The sequence below is a fragment of the Carettochelys insculpta genome, chromosome 1 (assembly GCF_033958435.1).
Source record: "Carettochelys insculpta isolate YL-2023 chromosome 1, ASM3395843v1, whole genome shotgun sequence".
NCBI lineage: Eukaryota > Metazoa > Chordata > Testudines > Carettochelyidae > Carettochelys > Carettochelys insculpta.
In genome coordinates, this window is record NC_134137.1 from 303,180,621 (window position 1) to 303,207,105 (window position 26,485).

The following is a 26,485-nucleotide window of genomic DNA, read 5'->3' on the forward strand; positions in this document are numbered from 1 at the left end:
GTGATCTTTGATCTGAAATGCAAAACATCACACATGCAAGTAAAATAATGTGGAGATATTTTAATGACTCAAATAAGATCTCATTTCTATCTTACTTGTCCATAGTGTTATAATTAGCACATACCTCAGTGGAATAATTTTTAGAAGTGAAAAGTGCTGGTTACTAAAAATGACAACACAAGGGGAAGAGTGTTTAGCCTCTGGAGCATTAGAAGCCTGTAGATTTTTGACCTCCAGATATTTTATGTACAATTGTATCTCTAAAAATATCACTTCCAATGGTACTTAAGTAATCCTACCCCATTTTTCCTTGAGGTTTAACTTCTGGGGACTGATTATTTTTTCTATTGTCTGAAACTTATAAAATCTTTTGTTGACACTGCTGTGCTTGTTTGGGGTTGGCATTTGGTATGTTTAAATAATAAGTGAGCTTGGAAACACAGGTAATCAACTTCCCCTACTTTGTATCAGTGATAAAACCACTAAGGTTATTTTATTCACGTATTTGTATTCTCTGTATGCAAAGTGGCATAGCAGCTTGACTCACCAGATACAGGAAAAGCTGTGTTGTCCAGCCCTGTACCAAGCAGAAAGTTCTATAAATTATTGTTTGCAATCTTCATTAAGTGTCTGGTTTGTAGTCCACTGGCATAGAGCAAAAAGGCTCCCTGTCTGGCTCCATGTGAGTCCCTGGAAGTAGTGGCATGTCCCTGCTGCTCCTAGGTGCACAAATATCCACAGGGTCTCCCTGAGCTGTCTCTGCCATATCCTGAGTACTCTCTCCACAGCTCCGAGGGCCAGGAAATATGGCCAATGGGAGCAGTGGTGATGGTGCCTGCAGGCAATGCCACCAAGCGAGTAGCAGGGATGTGTCTCCTTCTGTGGAGTGACCACAACTCAGATCCACCTGCCCTGAAACTCCTCCCATGCCCCAACCCTTAGCCTTTAACCTACGGAAGCCAAATTCCCTTCCCAAGCCTGAATCCCATCCCCGCACCTCAAACTCTCATCAAAATCTCATCTGAGCCTTCATCTCACCCCACACCCAACTCCCTGCCCTAGGCAAGATCCTCCTCTTCCTGAAACCCTCATTTCTGTCCCCACCCTGGAGCCCACACCCCCAGTCTGGAGCCCATACCTCGTGCCTCTGCCTCAAGCATCTTCCCACACTCAGTCAAATATTCAGGCTGAAAATTCAAAGTGCCACCTCCCATTTGCCCAATATGCTGGATGAAAGAGATCTACTGCATACATACACTCTTACACTTACAAAAGTGCAGTTAACAGTGGACTGATATGATATTGTGTGTGTTTGTAGATGTATTGGTCTGGAGCAATGATCGGGTTATACGCTGGATACAGGCTATTGGACTACGAGAATATGCAAATAACGTCTTAGAAAGTGGTGTACATGGGTCACTTATAGCCCTGGATGAAAACTTTGATTACAGCAGTTTAGCTTTATTATTACAGATTCCAACACAAAACACCCAGGCAAGTCCTTCAATAGCTTTTACTTTGGCTGGATTTTATTTGTACTGATTTGCAATTATTTTAGTGATTGATTTTGTTATGTATAGGCACGGCAAATCCTTGAGAGAGAATACAACAATCTTTTAGCCCTAGGAACTGAGAGACGACTTGATGAAGTAAGTAACTTAATTTTCTTTAAAAAATTGAAAGCTACACAACTGTAAGTTCAGGAGGATGCTGAGACACATACATATTAAAGAATGCTATTAAGCCTACAAAGTCAAATAGTCAAAAATTAGACAAGGCCAGAATTAAGGGTGCCTGTGCAACCTTACTGCTGTCCCTTGTGTATATGCATTATGCCAGTCAATTATATAGCCACATTTTTCCCCCCTAGGACTCCCGCCTCACACTCCACAATGCTCAGAGAATGAGGCAGAGTTCAATATTTCTTTTCATCATCAGTGAGGGCATTGACCCATATTTATGCTACATGCTATCTGAATCCTGCATTGAACAAGAAATTAATTTCCTCACAGGCTTTTTTTATGGGACTTGTCACTATAGTGGGGACCCACACACACTCACATGCACAAATTCATCTTCACTGGGGTCCTGGATAATAGGGACGGTCTGAGAAACAGAGGAATTAAGGTCTTAGTGTTCAGTTCAGCTTTCTGTCTTGCTCTACCAGGGAAAGGCTAAGGTGACACAATTAGAAGGGCTAAGGGAGATGGGGCCCCATGGAGTAGGCAAAGAGTTGAGCAGAAGTGGGTGGGCCAGGGTTAAAAGTCTCCACTAAATGTATGGTCCATTTTGGTCAATGTCATAGTCATAAGATTTTAAAAATTACAAATTTTAGTTTCTGGTGTTTAACCCTGAAATGTCATGGTGCTGTAACCATGGGAGTCCTGACACAAAAGGCACTGGGAATGGTCACAGCATTGCCACCCTCACTTCTGCAGTGCTGCTGGGAGCAGTGTTGCCATCAGAGCTGCGCTCCCAGCTAGCAGCTGTGGAGTTTCCTGCAGCCAGGGCAGGTTCCGGAAGGTGGGTTTGACCCGATCCAGGCAGAAGTATGTGACAGCCTGTACAGAGGAAGAGAAAGGCCTGTACCTCTCCATCACAGTAGGACTAACAGGTGGAACAGAGAAAAAAACAAGTAGGGCAGATGACTTGAATTTATGTTGACAAAAAATATGTATGTGACTCCAAAATCATAAATCAGTCAAATCAGGCCATGAAATTAAACTGAATGTAGCTTTTAAATCCAAACATACAGTTCTATGGTTGTTTTCTGACCTTTTATTCCCTCTCATTTGATCAAATATTGCTTCCAACCATTACATTCACTATAGGTCTTTTTGGGAAACATTTTATGCTTCCTTGTTTTTTTCAGAATGTTTTACATCAGCAGACAAAAAACCCGTGACAGTGTGTCCAGCAAAAGATTTGAGGAAAAAACCCTCTTCTCCAGTACTTTAAAGTGTGTCAAGCAGTTGCTTAAAAAAGAATATCTCAAATGCACTTTCTTCTCATTGATTGTAATGAAACCTATAGTAATCTATTTGCTGGAAAATGAAGAGCTAGAGAAGAAGCAACTATTCAGATCAAATAAATTAAATTCACGACTAGTTACCAAACACAACCTTTTCTATTGACAGACCGATGACAAGAACTTCAGACGTGGCCCTTCCTGGCGAAGACAGTTTCCACCACGTGAGGTCCATGGAATCAGCATGATGCCTGGCTCTTCAGAAACACTTCCAGCTGGATTTAGATTAACCACAACATCAGGGCAGTCACGAAAAATGGCGACTGATGGTAGGAAATGCTTTTGCACTCATTCTCAAAACCAAGAGGTTTATACTGGCTTGCTGCATTATGTTCCAGAATCTTAGCTGTCACTATTTTTGTCTATTTAGCAATCCCAGTTATTTTATGGATAAACCTAAGGGTCAGCCATTAATTGTCAAGACCCTGAGCAGGTAGTGTTAACAGAAGGCTTTCAAAAGCCACACTGCAGCTAATGGCAATGTTATCACATAATATATTCATTTTCCCTCTAGCTTTTGTATATAGAAAAAAATATACAATCCACTCTTTTCACCACAGAATAGTATTAAATTCTTCATAGTAGTTGTGCATCTTCCTTGTAATTCTAATTTTCTGAGTCTTTAAATTAAGTGGCATAGTCGTGGTAGGTTTTTGTTTTTGTTTTTCTGCATATGTTTAAAGAACTTGGTATAAAAATGTATCCTTATCCTTTCTATGTGTGGCAAGCTTACATTAAAATAATCTTATAGTAGCACAAATGGCATAAGTTACTAACCAAATCACTAATTCCATTCACTGCACTGCTCATTTTCATGCTTTGCTCTTGTGCACTTTTAGTAATAGTGCAAAGGCATAGGGTAGGGGGCATCAGTTTAAAGATAATTTCCAGCTATGAATTAAGGTACTGTATAACTAGATACTTCATCACCATCCGATCAGAATCATCTCACTCATTTATGGATTTTAACTTCCCTGCACCACTGAGATGCTGGAAAGCATTATTCCTATTCTGCAGCTAGGGAAGTAAAGCACGCAGCAGAGGAGGTGACTTGACGAGGTCCATAGTGAAGGGAGTCTGTTGCTGACAATAAAGAATAAGCTCAGGGCTACCTGACTCCCAATCTTATGTCCTTTCCTCCTGCAGGCCCATGCTTCCCACCTTCCTGTTATGTGAACATTTTGGTATAAACTTGCAATGTGCTGTATCAACAACAGTAATGGCATTAGTCAATTTGAAAACCTCTTATTTTTCCCGAAGCAGTCAGATTTTCAACAGTATCCAAACATGTGGGAACTCTTACATTGTGATAGACCAGACCAAACCAGGGAGGTTGGACAGGATGAGCTCCACATTAATGTAACAGTCACACTTTCAGGGACAGAAATATATTCATTTATCTTCTTCATTATTCTAAAGAGGGTTTTTTTCCCATTTGCAGTTGCTTCATCACGATTGCAGAGGTTAGACAGCTCTACAGTTCGCACATACTCATGTTGACAAGGCTAGCAAAGAAGCCAGCACTGAATTGCTGTGAGTATCCAGAGGCTGTATAAATGTACACCATACCCCGTATTCACTGACGTGATTGAAATGTAAGGCAAGGTGGGGTCCGAGTTCCCTCAGCAGGTCTAGTTTATAAAATATATTCTCTCTCTCTCTCACACACACACACACACACACACACACACACACACACACTCTCTCTCTCTCTCTCTCTCTCTCTCTCTCTCTCTCACACACACACCCTCTGTCTGGGGGATGCCAGCCTCTTGATCCATAACAGCAATATCTCCCTCTCTTTCATGGGAATCCCTTTAAATATACTGCCTATGCCTGCCAAGAGACAAGAATGCTGTTTAAGATTTCTTGGTTAGCTGTCAGCACAAGCTAATATGTTGAAACATCTACCTGAATTTATAGAGAAAGCTCAAGAACTCTGTGGTGACGTGACATAGGAAGGGGCAGTACCAATGGCAGAGGGAGTGGCTGGGTCTACTAATCTAAATAGGAGAGAGATTTTCTTCTAAAGTGCTTTTGGTGCCCCTAGAAGAGATAATTTGACACAGGAGCATCAGGGTCTCTCTCTATGGATGAGGTGACAGTGTGAAAACAAGAGCTGACATGTATCTAAGGCACTCGGGAACTTCAGTTGACAGACCAGGCTAAAGAGAGAGAGAGAGACAGCAAGAGAGAGAGAGCAGTTACATTAGATTTACTTAAAAAAAAAAAAAGGCAGAGCTATAAACCTACTTTAGGGCATCATTTTGGGTGTTGGCTGGCATGTGTGAGATCAAAACATTTCCTGTGGATAAACTCTTCCAAAATTATGTTATGAAAGTTCTTACACATTCCTCAAGACATCTGATATTCGTCACAGACAAGGAGAAAATACTGAACTAGACATACACTGCAATCAGGTCGCATATTGCAGTTCCTATTAGTTAAACATCTCATTTGTCATGTAGTTGTACAAATATGCTTTTAACCAAAATGTAGATGTGGGAAAATGTAGTGCTACCAAATCATCAGTCTTGGAAAAAGACAACATAAGAATGCAAGCACTTCCATTAATATGCCACCATTTCATGCTAATTTTACTTAAATAACAATTTTCCTTTCCATTTTAAGTTTCATCAGATAATCATAGGCATTTATAAAGCACCCATCATCAGAATATTTAGCTGCCTCTACCTTTTTATATGCACATGTACAGAGAAAGAAAGAATAAAAATACACAATAGTGTATTAAACCCTAAAGCATGAGTTTGGATTACAGCTTTACTCACCAAGGAGAGGCATTGGTTTTCCCCCAATGAGTGCAAAGGAAACTCTGCACTACATGACCATTGTTCTATATATGCCATGTGTGTTACTGAAATCTATTTCGTAAAATATTTTTTTGAAAAAATTGAGATTTTTTTGTAGCCCTTTACCAGTAAAGCAGATGACACAGGTACCTGAGTATCTCTGAGGATGTGGGCCTACCTCTCACTGATTACAATGGGTGTTAGGTAGCTCCCAGGCTTGAGGCAAATTCCTTCCAAATTCTTCCATTAGGGAAGCTGAAAATCAACCCTTTTTAATGGTATAAAGCTTAGTTTTCTACTCATGTAGGTTAGAGAAATAAAATTGATATAATTTTTATATCAAGAAAAATTGTTACAGTTTCAGGATTAAGTCTTGCGAGGCAGGTGAGTTGAGGAAGAGGAAGAAGCATTTCTATCAGGTGGGTATTTTTTTAGTAGCAGTTGAAGGGCTTGGAATATCATAAGCTCTGGGAAATAATGAGCAGGCCAAGGCAGATAAAACTGTCAATTGCATAGCACATTCGTCTATTAAGGGATATCACCTTTTGTGATGCTACACAGTTTGGGGTTTGATGTTCTTGCAAACACAATTAAGAATTTACTCTATTCTATTCTGTTTTCGAGTCTGCAGTAGAGTAGTATACATTATGGCTGAAGGAATCTCTTCACTCAGTAATCAAGCAAAACCTTTTTGAAAAGTAAAAGTATTTTAAATATGAACTTTTATGTACCTCTGTCTTTAGTGGAAATTGTCTAGTTCTGGTGACTTGTACTACTTTGAGCAAGCCCAGAAACAGCAAGTTCCAGGAGACCACAGGTTATTACATTCCAATGGTTCAAACACAAGACCATTTGATACTTGCTAATAAAAATTATTATTGCTTATTTAATTTTGTAAGTGTATGTATATCTGAGATGTCCCTCAACCAGAGCCCCATAACCCTGCTACTACCAAAGAAAGGGTTGGTTTTCCCATCTCTTAAGGTAGGCCTATACAGCTGTTATTTCAAAATAACTAACGTAGCATCTACACAACGTAACAGTTATTTTGAAATTGGTAAACCTCATGCATGAGGAATAGCACCTATTTTGAAATAGCTATTTTGAAGTAGGTGCTGTTAAGACAGGGAATAGCACCTAATCTGAAATAAGCCATAGTGCATCCAATGGTTCTATTTCAAAATAAGCTCTATGGCTATGTCCTCATTAGAGAGTTTTGCCGACAAAAGTGGCATTTTATCAACAAAACCTGCCCGTTCCCATGGCATTCTGTGGACAGTACATCAACAGAATGCAGCGCTTTTGTAGACCACATTGTGTTACTCTCCCATGAGGCAGAACGCCTCTGTCGACAGAGACCTATTGAGAGAAACTCAATCTGGACCTTCCGTGGGGGCTTTCTGTTGACAGAGAGGGCTCTTGGGGCAGCCCTGTCTGCTGTGCTTCTGGTTGTCCATTCTGTCCAGCGAGCTGCCAGGCAGTCCCACTGCTCTTTGTCAACAGAGTCAATTGCTCTTTCAATCTGCTTTGTCGTCAGGTCGCAATCTGTTGCCAGAAGTTTTGTCAGAAGGTAGCTTCCGACAGTAACATCTGTAGACAGATCACTCTTGTGTAGACATAGCCTGTGTGTTTACATGATGTATTTCACAGAATCACAGGGCTGGAAGGGACCTCAGGAGGTCATCTAGTCCAGCCCCCTGCTTCAAGCAGGATCAACCCCTACTAAGTCATCCCAGCCAGGATGCATTTTTGCGTATAGCCATGTTGTTTCAAAAATTTTGTGTACAGCCATGTTATGTCAAAATAAGCTATTTTGGAATAGCTATTCTGGAACAGCTTGTTTCAGAATAAGACTACTGTGTAGACATACCCTTAACGTGTTTATATCAAGACTAGGTGTCTTTTCAGGGAATATGCTTTAGCCAAACATTTTGGTGGTTGATACATGGGGAACTGAATGAAATGTAATGGCCAGTGACATAAAGGAGATCAGTTTATAAATTGTAACATTCCATTCTGAAGTCAAACTGTGTAAATCACTTAGGCTATATCTAGACTGTGGTTGCTGTTTCGGGATACAAATGTATCCCAATAGTGCAGCTATTTTGAGTATGGTTTTCTGGTTCCACTAACCCCTTGTCATGAGAGGGGGTAGCGTAGACCTCGAAATAGGCACTTATTTTGAACTTCGGAAATAAAAGGCTCGAAATAAGGTTAACTCAAAATAGTTGACGCAATTTGCGTTGCACAAATTATGCAAATTACTTTGAGCTAGACCCGTAGTCTAGATGTTGACTTTGGGAAAATTCAGTTCTGGTTTCAGACCCTGTGAAATAATAGCTGTTGGGTGCCAGATTCAGTCCAGTTGACTGAGACTCAGTAGATTAGCACTACTGCACTCTTAGCTAGTGATTAGCATCTGGCACAACTGACTAAAAAGATCTCATGATCCTGTGGCCCTAAAGTAGATGAGTCTCAATACATGATCCTGCAAGGATGACAATACCTCCCAGCATTAGCCGGAGAACTGTATCTCAGACTGTAATTCTGGAATTAATAAATTTGATTTTCACTATCCTCACCTCCCGCCATGCTCCTCACAAAGTTGACTTATTGCTGCCATGCTCAATTGGCAAACATCAAATGTTGCAGTAGTGCATTGTGGGAATCTATCCCACAGTTCTCTCATCTCTGTAGCATTCTGGGTATGCTCACTGGTCTTTGACATAATCTTCCCATGCTGCATTTTCCTCATTCCCCTCCCATGGTAAGCAAAAGTCCACTTTTCCCATCAGAAGGAAGGAACAGTAGGGCATCGACTGAGATGGCAAAAATATTTACAGAAATGTCTTTCTTTTGTAGCTGAATTCTCAACTGGCCATCCACTGAGTGTCCCCTTTCCCCCTGTGATTGCATCTGATCCCTGAAAATAATACAGAGACCCTGATAACCTTGAAGACAGAGAAGATAGAAAAGTTTTTGAAAAAAGAGTTTCTGAGGGGAGGGTCTTTGATTTTCCAGTGCACTGTAAGGCTTCTGTGCACAGGCTGTGTTCTCAACTTGCCATCCACTTAGAGTCCCCGTTCTCATGGTTGCACCCAATCCCTGAAAATAACACAGGGCACACTATATTCTCCAGTTAGAAGAAAGAGGATAGAAAAGTCTATGAAAAAAAGATCTTTGTCTTACCTCTTCATGACACAGACACTGCCAGCACGGGGGATGGCAGCGAAATCTCACATCCTGAATTTATAACAGAAACAGGAATCTCAACTGGCCCTCCCCCGCTGTGTTTTTGTGGGGGGTCAAAGCATAAAGACAGACGGGAAATGGTAGGAAAATGATTTTATGACAGAAATATCAAACCAGTAGGTGTCTGCAATGGACAGCAAGCCCCCAAAAATATTTTTGGCTGATGGGGCCTGGGCGTGCTGTGGTCTGTGGCTGCAGAACCAGGTGAAATGTTGAACCAGTTGAAGTAGTCCACCTGACTATCTTAGCCACCGGGGGAAACTTCCCCCGGCAGCAGAAATCCCTCAAAATTCTTTCACGGCCTTTTGAGCCCTAAACGCACCCAAGCTAGTACATGGTGCTCCCTGGCAGCATGGTCAGCACCAAACGGCAGGCACATTCTTTTATTGGGTTGGGGGCTACCCACGTGATGTGACTGAGTGCAGGAAACAGCCCAACTGTGTGGCACCTGTGGGAGATGGAAGGGAATTCGTGCACAAATGTAAACCACTGAGAAGAAGTGTCTCAGCCTCTTATGCAAGCACAGTCACCGCCCCCCCCCCCAGCCTTGCTGCCATGTGGTGCAGCGGGACACCAGCTGGCACCAGGCAGCACATAAAAAAATACCAAGTGTAGAGACAGAACCACGAACTCTCTGCAGGTGCTATTTGTAATGGGTAGATGCACTCAGCGCTAGCAGCAAAGAAAGAAAGATTTCTCAGGCTCTCATACAAACATGAGCCCACAGCCAAAGGCTTGCTGCTCCCGCTTTGAAATTCACACTGTCTGCCTGCTACCTAACTCCTGCACACCTGGAGAGCAGTGCTCAGAGCAGAGCACTGAAGGGCATTGTGGGTTACATACAGGACACCGCTGGAGGCTAATAAATGCGATTTTAAGGTGTGGCACTTCCACACTGACTTTTAATCAAACTTTTGAATTCAGGCTTGATGCTACACCCAGCAGGTGCCAACGATATTATAACATTAATATTAGTGCTCCCTAAGTTGAGTTAATGGTATTTACAGTGAAGACAGCCAAGTGGTTATATCACACTAACTGCCTTAAATTCAAATGTATCTCATAGTGTAGATGCAGCCTGAGTCCTTTTGGGTCCAGTGCTACTTCATAACAAATGCTGATTTAGTTCAGTTGATGCAGCCATTAACAGTTGTTATTTTAATCTTGAAAATTACAATGTAGAAAGTGTAGACAGTGTAATTTACGGTGATATACCCCAAGGAGTATCAAACTGCTGTGAAAGTTCAAAGAATACATGAAAGTCAGGGACTGTGAAAACAAAACAAACACAAAAAAACTTAGTTAACCAGTCAGTCTGTTACTGCTGGAGCCCTGTTATTACCTGATACTACTGTACCAAGCTAAAAATTGAGAAGCAGCAGCTGCAGCAGCAGCAGCAGCAAAAACACTACTGGAGCTGTACTGTCGTGTTTGAAACAAAAATATGTTTATAGAATGGTATACAATAAGTTGAATATACTCTCTAGGACCATTACTAGTGATGTCTGTTCATTCAATACTCTTGGCTAATCTTTTGCAATTAAATGTTTATTACAACTCATCTTGCCCATCAGACAATCATTTCTTCCTTTAATTTCAAATCCCGTTGCCCATCCCTAACACATGAATGACTAAAATGTTATTAATGTAATAATCGTTTTATTAATTCCCACTCCCCTTTTTATAAAGGGCATATAGTAGTGTTATGATTTAGCTCATCTAACTCACTGTTTTTAATAAACCTGCAAAAATGTCCAGGCTAGAAAATTATCCTAATAAAAATTTATATATAAGCAAATGTGAGAGCTGTAGATGGCAAATATGCTGAATAAAACAAAAGGCGATGATTCTGTTATACCACCGTTTGCCCTTTCATTCACATATTTGTCTTGTAAAGTTGAAGGGATAATGTATGTGTACAGTTGTACTGAACCAAAAGAGTACGTCAAGCCAAGCTAATCATAGTTGAGGTGATATGCAATTAGTTGAGAAAAGGTAGAAGGGAGAGCTCAAGCAGCATGTGAAGCAAATTATACTAGGCTACACCCAACTTCTTAGTGTTTCCTCAAGGGAAAGTGATGAATACCATTTGTACAAAAGGAGAGACTTCAGCAACTGAAGATGAAGGTGGTGCTTGGGTATCAGATTCTGAGGGTCCAACATGCCAAAAAATAAACTTGAGTAGGTCACGATTAGGAAGAAAACTCAGTGGGGCTCATAAGGTATTTCAGTAGACAAGTACCTTTATTAGTCTGGTGCCTACGACTAATCACAGCAAAGAGTTGCAACACATGTTCAGTTAGTTACCCATGGATACTGGACCTTATTAACAGAGAGAACAAGGGGACCTGGGAAAGGGTACACCTGTACTTGGTGTACAAGGAGAAGGTTAGTAATGTATTTACTAGAATCTTTGTAGAAACTGAGGGAGCAGATGAGTCCTAAAAGGATTGGAAACAACTGTCTTGTGGCAGAAACATACAACAACATAGATGTCTTCCATCTCCACTGAACAAAGTGAAGCATGGACCGAGGACAGTGACTCCACTGTACCCCTGGCAGGAGACTGATTGTCTTGGGGACACACAAGATACACTTGCCTTAAAAAGTAACAGAGAGGGAGCCGTGCTAGTCTATATACTATCAAAACAAAAAAGCAGTAAAGTAGCACTTTAAAACCTAACAAAATAATTTATTAGGTGAGCGTTCATCGGACAGACCCACTTCTTCAGACCATAGCCAGACCAGAACAGACTCATGTTGTCCACGTATCTATTCTGGTGATACCATCACTGGACTTACCCAGGTTATTCACAGAATCACGGGCACATTCTCATGCTCCTCATCATATATGCCATCATGTGCCAACAATGCCCAGCTGCTTTGTATATTGGACAGTCTTCAACCTCTCTCAGACAGAGTTAATGGACACAAAACATTCCTGATCCACAAACCAGTTAGTCTACATTTTAATGGAGTGGGCCATTCTGTTAATGACTTAAGAGTTTGCATCTTGTTGAAGAAGAATTTTCAGTCTGCTTTAGAAAGAGAAGCTGCTGAACTCTCTTTCATATTCAAATTTGACCCATTAACACATGGTCTGAACCGGGATGCTAATCTTCTGGAACATTACAAGGGCTCTTTGGCATACTTGGCTTATTCTAATTCTTGACTCCCCACCCGCCCTTGCCCCTCTGTGCGCTGATTTGCTCACCTTGGTAATTTTTTTCTGATTTGTCAACGTTGATTACTGTTTTTGGTTTTAAATATTGAGTCTGTTCTGGTATGGCTATGGTCTGAAGAAGTGGGTCTGTCCCACAAAAGCTCACCTAATAAATTATTTTGTTAGTCTTTAAAGTGCTACTTGACTGCTTTTTTGTTTTCGCTTAAAAACTACTTGCTTATAAATAGAACTCTGCACGTATGTCTGCATATATTCACTTTATATTTGCAGATATCAGTGTGATTATCCATGGCTCATTTTTGCATATACATGACATTTGCAAGGCTTTGGTATTGAGAACCTTCACAAATGGTTAATTTTCACAAATACCTGCTGGGGTTCAAAAGAAAACTCCCAGAGCTGCTCCATGCACCACCCAACATCACTCTCTCTTCCTGCAGATCTGGGCAGCCAGAGGAGCAGAACTCAGTGGGTTCCTGGGCTCTGGCACTGTAAGCGGCTCTAGTGGGGAGAGGCAGAGCCTGACGGCGGGACTGTGGGGGAACTGGTCAGTGGCCAGGCCATGCCCCCGCTCTACATAGGCTGGGCTGCCTTCCAACACAGCTATCATGGCCCCGCACCCTGGCCTTTCCCCCCATCCTGGTCCACGCTGCCCTGGCACAGGGTTTGTGCGCAATGGGGTGGGGGGGGGACATACGTTTCTTCACCCCCCCACCCCCGCCACATCAGTGAACCCAAGTGGGTTCTTACAATAGTGACTGTGTCTGGCAGGCTGGAAGAAGAGCTGTTCAGAATCTTGCTCCGCCTGTCGAGCCCGGCACAGGAAACTGAAACTAATTCCCCCAGACACTGGCAAATAATTGAATTTGAGATTGTTAAATTTGCGAATACTGCACCCTTCCTGTACAGATGCTGATACAAATTTTAGATCTGAGCAGGGCTCTACTTATAAAGGATATAAAATACACCACCATCACAACATGCTATTATTGAGAAAAATTGCTTATTTTTCTCCTTTTTAATATATATTATAAAATAAATGGGCTGGAATATGCATAGTATCATAGAACACTAGACTGGAAGGGACCTTGGGAGGTCATCAAGTCCAGGCCCCTGCCCCCATGGCAGGACCAAGCACTGTCTAGATCAGGAATTCCCAACCTGTGCGTCAGGACCCAAACATGAGTCACCATTAGATTTTCTAAGGGTCACCAGCTGGGCAGGTCTGAGCACCATATGGCTATTTAAGGAGCCATTTGCAGCTTCTGCTGCTGCCACTGCTCACTCCTCCCGTTCCTAGTCCCTGCCCTGCCATGCTGAAATGGAGCTCAATTTAATTGGTTTAACAGCCAGCAGAAGAGATCAGGCCATTAAACCAATTAAAGTCAGTCCCAGTTCAGCGCAGCAGGGAACTGCCCATGCTGCAGATGGGTGGAAGGGAAGTGGAGGACTGGGGGGTGGGGGGCCATGGGGAGGTGGTGGTGGTGGCCTGGCAAAGGAGCAGTTGGGGGGGAGGTGGGCAGCAGCATTTGTGTGAGGTAGGTGGAGGGTGTTTTGGTGCTGCAGGGGGTATAAGCCTGAGGGGAGGGTGGTTTGGGAGTGGGGAGGCAGTTTGGGGTTTAAGCCTGGTGAGGGGTTTAAGCCTGGCGGGGAGGTCAGTAAATCAAGTTTTATATGTTTTTTTCCCCCCAGGCGAGGATTCCTCCCCCCATCCCAGTTTTGAATTGCACTGGGTCACAAAGTCTTACTGAATTGTCAAAATGGGTTGCCCTCTTGAAAAGATTGGGATCCACTGGTCTAGACCATCCCCAATAGATGTCTAACTAACCTGCACTTAAGTATGTCCAGTGATGGAGATTCTACAACCTCCCTAGGCAATTTATTCCAGTGTTTAACCACCCTGACACCTAGAAAGTTTTTTCCTAATGTCCAGCCTAAACCTCTCTTGCTGCAGTTTAAGTCCATTGCTCCTTGTCCTATCCTCAGAGGCCAGGGAGAAAAATTTTTCTCCCTCTTCCTTGTACCCCTCTTTTAGGTACTTGAAAACCACTATCATGTCCCTCTCCACGTCTTCTCTTTTCTAAACGAAACAAGCCCTGTTCTTTCAGTCTTCCGCTGTAACTCATGTTCTCTAGGCAGACCTTTAATCATACTTGTTGTTCTTCTCTGGACTGTCTCCAATTTCTTTATAAGTGCATCTACACTAGGAACTAACTTTGAAGTTAGGCACCACTTCAGCCAGCAGAGAGTCTACACCCATTTTCCCTTGTTTTGAAATTAACTTCAAAGTAGGGAGCCCACCTTCAAAGTCCTTACTCCATTCCTGGAAATGGAGTACTACCCTACTTTGAAGTAGGGTGTGTGTGTGTAGACACACAACTTTGAAGGTGCTTACTTTGAAGTTATTTTTGTAGTATAGACACAGCCCAAATCCTTCTTGAAATGTGGTGCCCAGAACTGGACACAGGACTCCAGTTGAAGCCTAATGAGCACTGAGTAGTGCGGAAGAATGACTTTCCAGGTCTTGCTCACAACGTCCTGTTAATGCATCCCAGGATCATGTTTGCTTTTTTGCAATGCCATCACACTGTTGCCTCCTATTTAGCTTGTGGTCCCCACTATGTCTTCTAAATCCCTAGATACTCCTTCCTATACAGTTGCTTCCCATTTTGTATATATGAAACTGATTGTTTCTCCCTAAGTGGAGTACTTTGCATTTCTCCTCATTAAACTTCATCGTGTTTATCTCAGACCATTTCTCCAGTTTGTCCAGATCATTTTGAATTCTGACCCTATCCTCCAAAGCATTTGTAACCCTCCCAGCTTGGTATCATCTGCAAACTTAATAAGCGTACTTTCTATGCCAATATCTAAATCATTGATGACGATATTGAATAGAACTGGTCCCATAAGAGACCCCTGCAGAATCCCACTTGTTATACCGTTCCAGCATGACTGTGAATGGTTATCCAGCCACTTATGCACCCACCTTATAGTAGCCCCATCAGAGTTGTATTTGTCTAGTTTATTGGTAAGAAGATCGTGTGAGACTGTATCTCATGCCTTACTAAAGTCTAAGTATACCACATTCACCACTTCTCCCTGCTCCACAAGACTTGTTATCCTATCAAAGAAAGCTATCATGTGTGTGTGTATGTAATCACACACACGCACACACACACACACACACCCCTTTATATCATGCTTACATGTCAGCATAGAGTATACAGAGCACTACAAACAAATCATTGTATGAATTTTAGTTTGTGCTGAATTTAGGAATGCTTTTTTATGTGGACTGTTGTAAAATTAGGCACATATCTAGAGGAGTTGATGTATCCCCTAGAAAACCTTTGCATACCCCTGATTGAGAAGCAATGACCTAGTTCTTTATTCAGTAGCCTGAAGTCCAAATATGACTGACAACCTCCTCCCAGTGCTTAGTCACATGAAGAAATAGCAGGAAACTAAACATACATACTTGTCTCTTCTGGCTTTAGACTGGAAATAGCTCACTTGCGTGGTAGTGGGTCAGCTCATGCAACACCATCCAACCCTCAAGCATAGGGCACCTGAATACCCCATGAAATGCAGGTGTCATGATGGGATTTTTGGTTCTCCCACCATGGAACAATTGCCAGATCTTGAAACAGTGGACTCTGTCTCTCCCTCTGTTTTGATTTCTTCTCAAGTAATCTGCAGTTCTAGAGTCTCAGAATATTCTCTATCCTTGATCCCAAAAGAGAAGAAAGAACTTGAATTAGGGGAAGGAGCACTGAAGTGCAGGCTTTAAGCTTCCAGGCTCAACCAAGCAAAAGAACTGTAGGTTCTGCAATGGATGGACTAATCTCCATATATAACAAACAGGTTTTGCATCTTTGGTTCTTGATACAAGTAGGTAGGACCCTAATGTTGGTTGTCCTTGACCGTCTGCAAGATGGAGGACATAAAATTAATGTATGTAGTGGAAATAGTTTAACTTTTTATATTGGAAGTTTTCTTGTGGCTTTCAAATTTATAATATGTTAAATCTATAACTTACTGTACAGTTTGCTTGCGTTTCAGTGTTTGAAAAATAATTGCTGCATGTTAGTAAGTGATTAAACAATGTGACATTTTGCAGATTTGTATTGAATTCACTAGTGCTTTGTTATGTAGCCTGTTGTGAAACTAGGCAAATATCTAGAGGAGCTGATGTATCTCCTGGAGAACCTCTGCCTACCCCAGGTGTACGCACACCCCTGTCTGAGAACCAATGACCTAGTTCATTATTTGGTAGCCAAAAGTCCAAGATTCCCTCAAACACATTTCATTCACTTACGCAGAAAGAAATGTAAAATGTACAATAAATGTAAATTCAATCTCGCTCAAACTCAGGTTGGAGCAAAACCTGAAATACAGTATGAAGTACTTTGGTATTTCATTGATCTCACTGTAAAACAAGTTTGGGCAAAAAGATATAATCAAGACTCTTGCTAATTAATGTTCTTATGTTTTCTTTAGATGTCATCTCTTTCTTCTACTTTACCTGAAGTGCACTACCAGTATCTTAGGAAAAAGGAGCAGTAACAGTTTCTTGAGGAACAGGGTAATAGGGAAGGGAACACAAAGTTTTATCAAGCTAAAATGTGACGTTCTTTTCATGTATTGCGTTATGGATTAGTTTAATACAAGACTAATAAAATACCTACATAATTTTAAAATCAAAAACCAATTATCTGTCATAAAAATTGGCAGTAGTGCACATCCAATGGTTTTTCCAGTGGCGCCACTCATTTTTACATTGTTCATCAGTTTTCTTGTAAAATACTAGCCATCTACTTATTTATTGTGTATGTATTTCTTTTAAAATGTGTATGTAAATGGATATAAATATGATTTTTTTAAAAATAAAATCTATGGTACATGGGGTCTCAGTGCAAACACTTGACAATATGGTGTCAACAATAATGTTTGTATCTTTCCATTCACCATTTTTACAGTTTTTGGATTGTAACAGTCAAAATAATATGTTTAGCAGTTAGAAGCTTCAACCTGTTCCTACTTTAAAATCTGTCAATATTTAAAACTGAACACCTGCCTCTGATTATGTGAAATGATTTAAGCTGGAACTGGAGCCAAAATGGACCTACAAAGTCAAGCAGAAACACCAGATACCTGTAATACTTGTAGAAAAACACTGTGATGGCTCACTCTCCTTTTAAAAACAAAACCAACAAAACTGTTTAACAAGAGTCAAAAGCAATTACCGAAAAATAACGTATTAGAAAAATCAAACAAACATTCTCCTGTGTTACCTGTGGACCAAGAAGAAGCTTGCTTTAAGAAGAGCCACCTTTTTGTTTCAAGATCTTCAGATGCCAGCCAGCATGGGATGTAAAAATCTGAACACCACAAAGAATCTGATGTTGAAGTTTCCTATTACATTTTTTTTTAAAAAAAAAAAGGCAAACCCACCATTTCTTCATTGTAACTGGGCATTAGACAGATTCCTGTCTAACGTTATGCTTTTAGCCAAGCTGGCCTTGCTGAGACATCTTGAAATTCAGTTTAATCAGAGGAAATAACTGAAAGACAGAATGATAATACATAGTGTATAAAAGTTTAGAAGAACAACTATTACCTGCTGTGGTTTTATTTGGTGGTGTTAGTGTTGTTTATTCTTTGTTTATATGGGAAGTTTAAAGTAAGACCTATTTAATAATGTCATTGACCTATTTGCTATTTTTCTGCTGCTTGATACTATTTTAAGATCTGTCTTTTAGTTATTTCTTTTTGTATTTTGATCTGCAATGTTTGCACGTACTTAAAACATTTGTTTTATTGTCTATTTTCATTTGACAGATTTCAGTCAATCAAATGGTGACAGATTTTCCTCCCCCATTGTCAATAAAAATATTCAGTGCTATTTGTGTTTAATATCAATAATGCTAGGTATTTGGGAACATGGAAAAGCAGTCTGGAGGGCTGGCACATCTCAAAGCATAAGAACCTTTTCCCAGGCAGCAGCATTTATCAAAATCTGCAATGTTGAGTCTGCCACTAGAGGGAGCACTGAACTTGCTTATTTGTAGGATATGGTGAATTTGATCAAATTTTAAAGACAGCAAAGAGAGAGTATAAAGACATAATTTTAAATTTCTCAGGCTTAACTAGCTTTCATGTCAGTATTTTCCCCGTTGATTGTTTGAGTGAAGAAACATAAGTAAAAACAGTGCAAACTCCAACATTGGTTCTTCTATCTTTTGAGCAAACGCTTCATTATGTTCCAGCTCAGTATTTATTGTTTGCAATTTTCATATGGTCTCAGCCCAAACCAGGAACAACATAGTGGGGCAATGGGGGAAACTGAGAGGGGAAAATAAGCAAATCTCTCTGACCTGAAATAGAAGTTACATACCTCTGCAAGAAAGACTTACATCTAACATAAAATCTTCTGGGAGTTCAGAGGAGGAAAAACCCATAAATGCTTTAAGTTGGATGTGAACAGTTCTGACCCAGAGCCTTTGTTTAATTATCTTTCCCCCAGTTATGAGTGAGATTGCCATTCTCAACAATTCCAGAAAAGAAAAAAATTAAAAACTTGTTACTGTAGTAGCCATTCAAACCCATTCTCAGATATCCACACCAAGGCAAAATTATTCCAGAATAGCTTATTCCAGAGTTATTCCAAAATAAACTATTCCTGAATATTACCTTGGTAGACCATCGAGTCCAGTCCCCTGCCCTCTTGGCAGGACTAAACAACATCTCCGACAGGTTTTGTTTTATCTATTTGCCCCAGACCCTTAAAAGTGGGCTCCTCGAGGATTGAACTCGCAACTGTGGGTTTATCACACCAATGCTCAAACCACTATTGACAAATTTCAGTCAATCAAATGGTGACAGATTTTCCTCACCCACTGTCAATAAAAATATTCAGGGTTTTAGTGTAACAGCTACTATGCTGTTAAAGTTCACAAAGCTGTGTCTACTATATATGGGATTTAAATTCCAACACCTTTATCTCAGCCAAGCTAAGATGGCCATGGAGGATGTCACAACATTACTTTACACTCATTTAAAATACACACAAAAAAGCACTAGCAGCTTTCAAATTACTGCTCAAGTCTATTCACATTCTTTAAAAAAAAAACTGTTAATCACTTCTGTGCTATTTTCAGGTATACTGAAACAAGTTATTAGCCAGCAGCCATGCTGTACAAAAAATAAATTTTGCTTGGAGACGCAGAATGCCTCTATACAAAGGTGCCATGAAAAGGCCACATGACAGGCAGAGTTGTGAATGTCATAGACCAGCAAACACGAGCATAAAAAATACAGGCTGAAACAATACCATCATGGCCGAACAGTTTTTTTTAATGCCTTTTGTATCACCAGTTAAAAACCCAGAAACACAATTTCCAATGTTGATAATTTCTACTAATGCTTTATATCTGGCATCTTTGATCTATTTATCTCTACACTACTGTACCACCCAGGGTCATGTCACATATATACAATGCAAAGCCTGGCATATTTGATGAAGCAGGTCTTTGCCCATGAAAGCTTATGCTCCAAAATATCTGTTAGTCTATAAGATGCCACAAGACTTCTTGTTGTGCTCAAAGCTACAGACTAACATGGCTATCATACTTGTCAGCTAGAGAGAGAGGACATTTCATTTAAAGAGGCTACTCCATTTTCAGATATACCAACGGTAACACACTCTTTTCATGGCACAATTATAACCCCAACTCTATCCACAGAAAACACTACAAATTTACATCATGCCTTCAGGTCAGTAGACAGGTAAGCAATAGTTTAACTCACAAACAAACCAACAAACAAAGCCTACTAGGAAGTCTACCAGGATGGTTTTATTCAATGTCAAGTGCTGCACATACACCCTCCTGCTTGAAAAAGTAGAAAATGGAGTTAAAGTGGGAGATGGTGGGTTATGTTATTTTGATAGTGTGGGGACAGGAGCAGAGGGAGCTTGTGACATTTTAATAACATGGTGCAAATTTCCAAAGGCCTGGGGTAGGGCCTTAACCACAAGGCAGCTTCCTCCCTATAATTACTTTTCCACTTCATGGACATTTTTAATGAAATTTTCTTTACAAAAGAAAAAAACACAGCGTAATTTACTTTTAAATGTTCATTGATTTTATTACATAGGAAAGAAAGTAGCATACAACTCTACAGTCCACAGGATAAAATATCTGAATCCAAACTAGTGCCTCATTAAAGAAGTCTCGTTTGAATAAACAGCTTGCTATACTGGTCTTCACAAAAATATTTGGCATTTTTCCAAAAATATTTCGGTATTTGCTAAACAACAACTCAATGTGCAAGACAGTACACACCAAGCTTCTTGGTGTACATGCCATATCTATTGTGCAAGTCTCTGGTGGCAGGGTCAGTAAATTTAGATTTTTTTTGCACTTTCATACCTCAAAGCTTCAGCTTGAAACTACACTCCCTAAGTGAAAATTTCTGAAGTTGGAGCTTTTGATTCCCTCCATATTAAGCAAGGCACTTCAGGTTAACATCAGTTAGCTAATGAATCCAAGGCAGACAGTACTGCACCATACACATAGCCTTCTCTAGCTTCCTTCCAAAGCTACAGTATGTGCATGGAGACCATCTTTGATGCCTACAGAGACAGCAAATTCAGTAGCAAGAGAAAGCAGCACAACATAATTTTAATAGCAAAACTGAGGAAATAAAGGCTTCAAACCCACAAACAGACAGGTGAGTAACTTAACTGAAGTTAATAAGATGACTCAGATGAACAAACTTAGTCACATCACAAAGTGTCTCATGAGTGGAAACTTAAAACCATTGCAGAAGACCTATCCACTGTGTGTCTCCCTCAACCCCTTATTTTGAGTTATTAAGTGGTGGCTAGCCATGCTGCTGGGCCCTAACCAGATGGTGGAGTTCATATAAATTTAACAGGATGAATTATTACATACAAATGCTTGGTAAAGAATAAAGTTACTATAGCATCAGTTATTATGTGACTCTACACATTCTGTCTGATAAGTGTAGTAGTTTATTTCATCGTACTAGGTCCCAGTCTCTTTCATTGCTTTTGTCCAAGGGTTTCAGTACAAGGTAAAAATGTTCTGGAATATTTTTTTCAGTTAGCAGCTAGGGCTCCAGTCCTGCAAACCATCCTGCAAACGCAGAGCCTCTCACCCACCCAGAGTAGTTTGCAGAGAGGCCCCAACAGTGTATCCAAATGGGTATCACTTTTATACATATGGCAGGCTCACCATTATGGTCAGCCTGCTTTTTTATCTGGTTCCTGTACAGTGACACTTAACAGCTCTACAGCTCCCTACCTTTATTTATTAGCTGATGACTGTTGTCCTGGATGATTTCTTTTTCAGGCAATACTACCCAAACCCCCAGAGCAAAAAAATAAAGTGTAGTTTTATTAGTCTCCATAGATACTCTCTAAAACAAAATATATACTTCAGCTATTGACAGATCTGGAAAATAACAGAAGATCCTAGAAAGAACGTCACTAGGGGATTCTCCCTTAGCATGGTTTCAGGAAATAAGTGTTTCTTTCATTGTAGCAACTCTTAAATTCACCTATTGCTGACTTCCTTGCTTTGAATTTATTTTTAAAATGTGCCTGAATTTTGTATTTATTTAAAAGTAACAGATTTATTTTGTTAAGCATTAAAAGCTACCACTTGAAACACAAACACATTAAAACACATTAAAACAGTACAGGCTCCATCCTGTAACATCCTTAGTAGCTGCAGCCACCCACGACTCAAAGGCAAAAGGGTGTATTCAGCACCTTGCAAGAATAGGACCTCTGTCATCAATTAGCCAATAGTCATCATGCTACGTGGTAGCCACTGGTGCTCATTTGTCTCACTGTTAGCCTGAAACATGTAGTTAGCTCAACAGTGGTACACATATACACAGTTCAGTTATCCCAGTTATCTACTTAGTCAGCCGTAATCAGATTTTAAGAATAGAAGGGACTATTATGATTATCTAGAATCACTTCGTAACACAGATCATAGAACCTTACCTTGTAATTTCTACATCAAACCCATAACTTTTGTATGAGTTACAATATATTTTGAAAGATATCCAGTCCTAATTTAGCCTTCCCTCTTCCCCCTCTATTTGTGGTGCATCTTTACTTTAACAATACACATGAAAAACTATCAGGCAACCATATTCTTGTTCAGTGGCAAAGTGAAGGCAGCAATTAGGAATTAAAATAAAAAAATCAATATTCGACAAATGGAAATAAAGAGAAATGAAAAGCAATTCATATAAATTAGAATACGTGAAGTATAGGAAATGGATAAGCTAACGACATGAGGATGACATTCAGGGCTGCTAGGGCAAAGGTCAGTAAAAAGGGTTTTTTAAGTTAGAATAGAAATACAAGAAATCCTAGTAATGGCATAGGGGCACTACTAGGTGAAGATGGTAAAACTGTCAATAATGGTGCAGAAAAGGCAGAAGTTATCAACAAACAGTTGTATTTTCTATTTTAATTTAAGTAAGATTATGTACTCACATTGTCTGGTCTATTGGTAACCAAACTGATGTTAAGGCTGTGCCAATATTAAAAAGGACAAGAGCGATGACTTGGGTAAATATAGGCCTGTTAGCCAAAAGCATTGCTGGGCAAACGAAAGGAAAAGCTGAGCCAGGATTCAACAGATAAACAATTGAAGGACAGGAATCTAATTAATGCCAGGCAAGAGGGTGTTATGAAAATAGGTCTTGTCAAATAAACCTAATTTCATTTCTGAAAAGCTTAGGGATTTGCTTAATAAAAGACAAAAACATAGATGTCATATACATATTTCTAAGTTATTTTGACTAAGAATCACACAATAGTTTGATTAAAACAATTAGCGGTATCAACAAAATATACATTAAATGGATTCAGAACTGGCTGACATCTCTGAAAAACTAGTTGTCAATGGTGAATCATTATCGAATGGAGATACTTCTAGTGGGAATCCACTGGGACCAATATTAGAAGCCAATGGAATTCAACACTTTCATCAGTAAGTGGAAAGTCAAAATAAAAATCATTGGGGATACAATTTGCAGATGACACCAAAGACCGGTGAAATGGTAAATGATGATGAGGCCTGGGCAGTCATGCAGATTGATCTGGATTATTTGGCAACTGGAGCCAATGCAAACAAAATGCATCTCAATACAGCCAAATGCATAGCTGCACACTAACAAGGAGGGTAAACCATGCACACAGAATGGAAGACTGTATCTGGGAAAGGATTTAGGGGGTAATAGTGGAACTTTTCAGCATGAGCTCACAGTATGATGGATGCTGAGGTTAAAAGTGCTAATGCAATGTTTGTGTGTGTGTATAAATGGGAATAGGAATCGGGAAATGATTTTCTCTCGCTGCAGCACTACTGAAATTGACACTGAGATAATGCACACAGTTCTGGTGTTCACAGTTTAAAAAGATGCTGAAAAACTGGGGAGTCATGCAGAAAAAATGACCCAGAATTGATTCAGGAGCTGAAGAAAATGCCATATAGTGGGAGAATTAAAGAGCCCAATCTGCTTATTTTATCATATAAAGGTTGCAAAGTGACTTGATTACAGTATACAATTACCTTCATAGGGAGAAAATACTGGGTACTAAAGGACTCTTATCTACCTCAGAAATGTATAAAAAGAACCAATAGCTGGAAGCTGAAGCTAGACAAATTCAGATGGGAAATGAAGGGCACACATTTTTAACAATGAGGTTGATTAATCACTGGGATAAACTACCAAGGGAAGTGGTTGGATTCTCCATCATCTCATCAGGACTGGACACATATGCAGCCAAACAAGTTATGCTTCAGTGAAAAAAGTTATTGTGTTCAATGCAGGCTTTACTGGGTGAGACTAAGAAGCTGTGTTATATAGACAATCATTCTATATGATCTGAAAGTCCCTTCTGTCCTTGAACTCTATGGAACTATGAACCCTCTTTACAAGGCTCTGTTAAACTCTGCACTGTACATAGCCACTTCTTACCTATTGAAGCCTCCAGTATAACACCAATTACAAACACTGCCAAAACTGAAAATGTTTCATAGTCCATGATGATATGATAGAGAAAGCAGCAACAGTTTGATAAAATTAACACCAGGTTATTTCAGACTTCCAAAATACCATACTACTGTGTTACCAAATACAATAGTTCTCATGTAGTCCAAGTGTCAGAAGGCTTACTAAAAATAACCATGAAAGATGGATAAGGTCACATTATTTTTTTTCCTTAAGCACTTTTTCTATGTGTTTAAACACACCAGGATCTTCAATGGTTGGTGTTATCTGAGAGGGGAAAAAAAATAACACATGATAGAGAATTGCCAAATACCACACGAGCAAAGCAGAAATGGTTTCAATAAATCCTCTAATGCTAATTTATTCTAAAGTAATCAAGCAAAAAGCATTTATAAACATGTTGAAGATAAAATATACCGTGGAAAAATAAAATGAGGTTACAATGTCAGATATTGTGAAACATAACAAAATACTTTAAAGAATCAAAAGATGGAGTTACTTCTGGTGAGGGGCTAGCTAGCATCACTCATTGAAATAAAGAGCACCAACAGCTTACCTGATACGGTTTACCATTGACAAGTGCAGAAAGAGCCGAACGTGGTATTTTGCCAGAACGTGTCTTTGGGATCTGTTTCACAAACACCACCTTTCGGAAAGCTGCCACTGGACCAATTGTTTCTCGAACATACTTAACGATTTCTTCCATAACTTTCTTCTCCTCTGTCTTTATACCTGGTGAGGAATTTCAGATGCTGTAGCTACTTTATATTATACAATTCTTAGTGACATAAGACATGAGTCTATGAACAGTAATGAGCTCTCACCATTTCTTAATACACATAGTGCTAACGGGACAAGACCTTTTAAGGTATCCTCTTGGCCAACAACAGCACAATCGGCCACAGCTCCATGGGAAAGAACAGACTGAGGGAGAAAACAAAATAAAATTCAAAGAGTGAGTAGATATTCTATGTAGATAGCACAGAAAATCCAGTGGTTCAATGGAAATAAGGACAATCCTTAATTACCACAATATACAATCAACAAGGTAATACAATGAATTGCTTGCAGCAATACTAAAATGATGTCACATTTTAAATCATTCCACAATATCTTAGCCAGAAAAATATTATGTTAATATAATTGATATTTCAAACAACCATGCAGGAAGGAATGAGCAAGTGATTGCTGGTACATTAATGGAATGTCTGATCCATCACACCTCAGACATGTACTACCATAATCTTTCCCACTGTAAGCAAAACAAGGACTCAGAACTAAAGCGCCTTTTCAATCATAACTAAAGAATTAAGAAAACAACTCCATAATGAAACACAAGTTTTGCAGTATGGTAACAAGTCATTTATCTGAAATGTTGCTTTGTGCTAACCCAGACCAACAATAAACTCAGAAAGCATTACTGTTTCACATTGGTCTTCCAGGCTTATAAATTGCATGAACTGGGCCTGATCTTTAAAACCAAGTTTGAGGACAGATGGCAAGTCGATGTTCCCTGTTTAACTATTAGCAAAGACATACGTAAAACGCCTATAAATCCCTCAGTGCTACGTATTGGCAGATACTACCAATGGACATTTGTAAGCATGTGGGGGTGAGGTTGAGAGTCTGAATAGAAAGACCTGGAATGGATGATGATCACTTGGTATTTGGAAAGAAAACTATTTCTTATGCAAGGGATGTATTGCAACATGAAAACATGTATCTTGAGAACTGAGCATACTGAACCAGAATGTGTGATATAAAGAAGGTACAATGAATGCCAGAGTCACCATGCAGAATTTTATACTGTGATGACAGTGTTGAGGAGCCTGAGGTTTACTATGGAATACCTGGTCTAATACACTTTTTCAGTATAACAAAGTATGCATAATAAAATCCATTTTTCCCAAAGGCTAAGGGAATTGGCCACACTTCCACTAACTCCAGAAGTGGCAATTCTTCTTGATGCGTGAGATACATGAGATTAGTCCCTGCAAAAAGTATGAAGAAGATGCATGCGGGGGGGTATGGTATGGAACTGAAAGTGTACCTTTTCTAAATGACCCAGAAGATCTAAAAGTGCAATATTAATATTAAAGTGTGATATTAATGAAACACAGGTAATCTGGGGTGGGGTGGGGAGAC

At 39.9% G+C, this 26,485-nt stretch overlaps 2 protein-coding genes across 5 annotated transcripts in view; one reads left to right on the top strand and one right to left on the bottom strand.

Annotated features, from left to right (window-relative positions):
* PPFIA2 (PTPRF interacting protein alpha 2) overlaps positions 1-4,528 on the top strand; it is a 607,969-nt gene extending 603,441 nt beyond the window's left edge. For all 3 annotated transcript variants that reach the window (XM_074984006.1, XM_074984008.1, XM_074984007.1), the window contains 4 exons: positions 1,319-1,494; positions 1,581-1,649; positions 3,138-3,297; positions 4,470-4,528. In XM_074984006.1, the coding sequence (XP_074840107.1) occupies positions 1,319-1,494; positions 1,581-1,649; positions 3,138-3,297; positions 4,470-4,528 (464 nt within the window). The remainder of the gene's footprint in view (positions 1-1,318; positions 1,495-1,580; positions 1,650-3,137; positions 3,298-4,469) is intronic.
* Positions 4,529-19,647: 15,119 nt separating this feature from the next.
* Positions 19,648-26,485, bottom strand: part of ACSS3 (acyl-CoA synthetase short chain family member 3) — a 173,670-nt gene continuing 166,832 nt past the window's right edge. For both annotated transcript variants that reach the window (XM_075012266.1, XM_075012259.1), the window contains 3 exons: positions 25,165-25,264; positions 24,897-25,072; positions 19,648-24,607 (listed from right to left, as the gene is read on the bottom strand). In XM_075012266.1, the coding sequence (XP_074868367.1) occupies positions 24,539-24,607; positions 24,897-25,072; positions 25,165-25,264 (345 nt within the window). In that variant the 3' untranslated portion in view covers positions 19,648-24,538. The remainder of the gene's footprint in view (positions 24,608-24,896; positions 25,073-25,164; positions 25,265-26,485) is intronic.